General features: G+C 66.7%; 1 protein-coding gene across 1 annotated transcript; it reads right to left on the reverse strand.

The window, feature by feature from the left end:
* Positions 1–874: 874 nt before the first annotated feature.
* MTX1 (metaxin 1) lies at positions 875–4,100 on the reverse strand. The gene is made up of 8 exons (XM_084303238.1): positions 4,009–4,100; positions 3,850–3,919; positions 3,314–3,393; positions 2,551–2,643; positions 2,229–2,411; positions 1,968–2,044; positions 1,359–1,513; positions 875–1,251 (listed from the first exon to the last, which is right to left on the reverse strand). Exons 1-8 carry the CDS (start codon positions 4,087–4,089, stop codon positions 1,025–1,027), a joined length of 966 nt encoding a protein of 321 aa, XP_084159364.1. The 5' UTR covers positions 4,090–4,100; the 3' UTR covers positions 875–1,024.
* Between the last annotated feature and the right edge of the window lie 230 nt (positions 4,101–4,330).

Here is a 4,330-nt window from a genome sequence, read left to right on the forward strand (position 1 = left end):
CGCAGCATCGCTGACGGCCCCGCTTGCCCCCAGGGCCGGGTGCTGAGCCCTGAGGCCGGGCAGCCCCTGTCGAGAGCGGCAGCTCCACTCGGTGCTGGGACAGAAGCCCCCTCCCCATCCCAGCCCTGGGTCTTGCAGGGCTTGCGGAGCGACGTTCGCCGCACTACGTGCTTTTTGGCAGTGCCAGCTGCAAGGAACTCCCCATTCCTGGCAGGCGTGGAGGAATGCAAACAGAGCTGTCATCCTTGGAGGAATTCCTGCTGCAGCCGCAGGCCTGGTGGCTGCTCGCCGCCCCACGCGCGCCGCTGCGGTGAGTCGGGCTGGCGGGCGGCCCTCCAGCAGCGAGGGGAGAGCTCGTGCCCTGCCAGGCCGGGGACACGTCCTGCAGACAGCCTGGGCTCCTGCGCTGCTGCTTTCTGCTGCACTGCCCAGGAGGCAGCTGGCCGGGGGCTGTCCCCAGGCACACTGGCACAGCAGGAGGGGGGCACCAGTACCATGGGGCTCTGCACAGCCACGGGGCAGGGGAGCTGCGAGGACAAGAGGCAGAGGGCTCAGCCCCATGACTGCTGGGGGAGGGAGATGCTCCCAGCACCGCCACAGATGCAAACGAAGGTGCTGAGCAGATACAGGACCTTGAAGACCCACGGTTTTCCCTCTTCGCCATGTTCCCCAGTGCTGTAGATCCTGCAGCCCTCCTGGGGGTAAGGGAAGGATTTGGGGGGGGCGCAGACAGGATTGGAGCACTGGTGGAGCAGCACATTAGTGCCCCCAGCCTGGGCACCTGGGAGAAGGGGAAAGGGAAAGGCGGCCAGCCCTGCAACCATGAGAGGCCACAGGGAGGATGGGAGAGCGCGGGTGGAGAGAGTGAGGTTTATTGGTGCGGCGGGCGAGGGCTGTAATTTCTGCTGGGACGCAGAGCAGCACACCTGCAGGGAGCAATGCTGCGAGGCCACCGGCGTAAAAACAGTCAGTTCGAGTGGCCGGACGAGTACATAATCACAGCTCTGAACGCGGCTGCTCTTCCTCACTCCTCCTCCTCCTCCTCTTCCTCCTCCAGGGCGATGGGCTGGCGGCCAGCTGGCCCCACGGCGCCGCGCTGGATGGAGACGATACCGCTCAGGAAGGCGTAGCCCAGCATGGCCGCCAGCCCCACCAGCACCGACAGCAGCTGGTTGCGCCGCTTGTGGGGGTCCTCCTCTGTGTCGCCACCCTCGGCACCCCCAACCCGCGGGGCGCTGGTGGGGAGGTCACCTGGGGGGAACAGAGCACAGCAGGGCACCAGTGTTGGGTTTAGTGGTGTTTTTTTTTTTGAGGGGGGCACCCCAAAGGTGCAGCGTGAGGCTGGGGGTGCATCTCACCTCCGTCCCAGGGGAAGTAGAGGCTGAGGATGGAGGTGCAGTAGTTGCACAGGTTCTGCAGGGACTTCAGGTGCTGCTGCAGTTTCCCGTTGGGCAGCTTCGCTTTCAGGAGCGGCGCCAGGCGGCTGAAGACAAAGGCATCGAGGGAAGCGGGCCTGGGGAACAGAGATCCACCACTGGGTCATGGGCCCTCCATCCCCCATCCCCACCCGAAGCCACCACGATGCGGCCACCCCCAGCCTTCTGTGCCACCCCGCCGTGCTCCTGGGGACAGCAAGTAGCTCCTCCTTGCCGGGAGGGCTCCCTGCTCCCAGTCCCAGCAGTGGGGACAGGGCAGGGGCATGGGATGCAGGACAGTCCTGTCTCTGAGCAGCCTTGCTGGCTCCAACAAGTGCTCAGAAGCTGGGGAAAAGCAATGCTGAGGCTGGTGGCAAATCCCACAAGCTCTTGCATCGTTCCTGCCCGTGTCGCTCCATCCCCTCCAGCCTGTCCAGCTCCCCAAAGCAACATTTGTGGGCTACGGCTTCCCCGTGAGCCGCGGGGGCTTGGTCCTGCCTGCGTGCAGGGGGCTTGCAGTCCCTGCAGTATGTTCCCCCTGTAGCCACGTACGAGTCTCCGAAGAAAAACTTCTGGGAGCCAAGGCGCTGGGACAGGAGTGTCAGGCATTCCCGAGCATCCCGGTACAGCTAGAGAATGAAGACAGAGCCAGGGCTGCAGAGTGTCGCGGTGTCACAGCGATGGGGAGGGGGTGCTCAGGCTGGGAACTCCAGATCCCAGGCTGAGATTTCAGCCTTGCGTGATCCCTCCGGGCAATCCCTGAGGAGCTGCAGTGTTTGGAGCTCGGCACCTCCTTCCCACACATCCCCTCACCTCCTTCTCCAGCTTCTCCTCATCCTCCATGTAGCCGTCTCCCCACATGAGCTGCAGCCGCTCCACGTGCTGCTTGTGCATGCAGTTGGGCAGGAAGAAGTTCAGCGGGAAGGGGATGGTCTCGGCGTACCACTTCCGCGTGTGCTCCACGTAGTTCTTCGCATCCACCCAGAACGTGTGGATCTGCAGCAGAGGACAACCCATGCCGATGCCCCGGGGAGTGCCAGAGCCGGCACAGCCAATGGCAGTGGCACAAGGACAGCCCGTGCCCAGCGCACGCAGGCACCTCTGAGATGTTCCCCGCGGCCACGCTGAGACTCACCAGCACTGGCAGCAGCTTCTCTTCTAGCAGGGACACAAAAGCCAGCGTGTCTGCTCCTTGCGTGGCTGAGAGGTCGTAGTCAGCGTTGTATTTCTGGGGAGGAAAGGAAACGGGGCTGAGCTGGCAGGGAAGCAGCCATCCTGCAGCCTCGGGGGACCGTGACAAAGCGAGTGCCTGCGTGCAGAGGGATCAGCCAGCAGGGCCAGCCCTGCTCTGTACCCACCCCTGCTCTCACTCCTCTGTGAGCTGGGAGGTTGGGAGGTTATCCGGATGGACACCCGGCCAACCCCAGGAGCGGAGCGGGCAGGATCTGGTGCTGTGCCCCCTCTGAGCTCTACCCACCCGTGTCCAGACCCAGCGCTAGGAGAGTTAAGGTTTGTCTTGACTTCCAGGCCCAAAGGGAAGAGCTGGGAGCGGGCAGCTCAGGGTGTCCCACGGGCCCTGCAGGTCTGCTCCCTGCTCACAGCCACGCTGGAGCACAGACCATAGAGGGGACAGCGCCCACCTTGCCTGAGATGCACGAGGCTCGAGATGGGGTCGTGCTTGCCCCCAGAACAAACACCACCACGGGGACAGCCAGGCTGGGTCCACAGGGCAAAGCTCGCACCGGTTCGCACCACGCTGCCTCCAGAGCAGGGAGCTGTGCCCTGGCCCCATCCCTGGGGATGCCCTTGCTGCTGCTGCTCCAGCTCCAGCTCCCTCCATCCCAGCGAGCGCTCTGGCTCCCTGCAGCACCCAGGGGGTGCCCGTCGCCATCCCCTACCTGCTTCCTGAGGTGAGTTATGATTTGCTGCGTTTTGGAGATGGTGCCCTCATCCCGCGTCTTCAGCGCAGGCAGGCGCCCTGAGGGCAGGGAGAGGGGTGGCTGCAGGGCATCCCCCTGCAACCGGTGATGAGGGGCTGGGGGGGTCCGTGGGGGGTGCAGGGCCCCCACACTGGGGTGAGGGCACACAGGGCAGAGCGAGGGGCGTGCAGGATGGGGGGGAGGGCACACGCACAGGGGTAGGGGGCTCGGACGCTGCGAGGGTGGCAGATAAGGGAATGAAAGCTGCGTGATGGGACAGGAGGAGCACGCTGGGGAGGGGGCAAGTAATGGGGCAAGGGGAGGTGCAGTGGGGTGGGGGGCGTGAACTGGGGTACAGTGCTGTGATGGGGGGCATGCAACTGGACGGGGGACGCAATGGGGTGGGGGGCGCAGTGGGGTGCGGGTGCAGCGGAGCAGGGCTGTGTGATGGGTCAATGGGGGTGCAGTGGGGCAGGGGGTGCGGCGGGGCTTGGTGCCCCGGTGCGGGCCCTTACCGGAGGGGCTCCTCCAGGGGCTGCTGACCCGGTGCACCTTCAGCGGCGCTCCCGTGAACCGCGCGTACGTCTGCAAGAGAGGAGAGGGGACGGGACGGGAGGGGGGGGCCCGGCCGGGAGGCGCACACCGGCCCCGCCGCCGGCCCCGCCGCCGCTCACCAGCACGGCCAGGCAGTCGGGATCCACCGAGGGCAGCCCCCAGCCCCCTGCCCAGCAGAACAGCTCCATGGGCGCCGCCATCTTCCCGCCCGACCCGGAACCACACGGGGGGGCGGCTCCGCCCGCCGCCACCTCGGGGCGGGCCCGGCGGCAGCGGCGGCACCGGCGGCGGCGGCTTCGCTACCGGCGGCGGCTCCCGCGGCCGCGCCGTCGGGGCAGCTCCCGCAGCGCCCGGGATCCTCTCGGCGGCCGGGGGATGCGCGGAGCCCGGTACCGAGCAGCACGGAGCTAGGCCCCCCCCCCCCGACACACAGCGGTCCGT

Source organism: Netta rufina, assembly GCF_964035555.1.
Source record: "Netta rufina genome assembly, chromosome: 29".
Classification (NCBI taxonomy): Eukaryota; Metazoa; Chordata; class Aves; order Anseriformes; family Anatidae; genus Netta; species Netta rufina.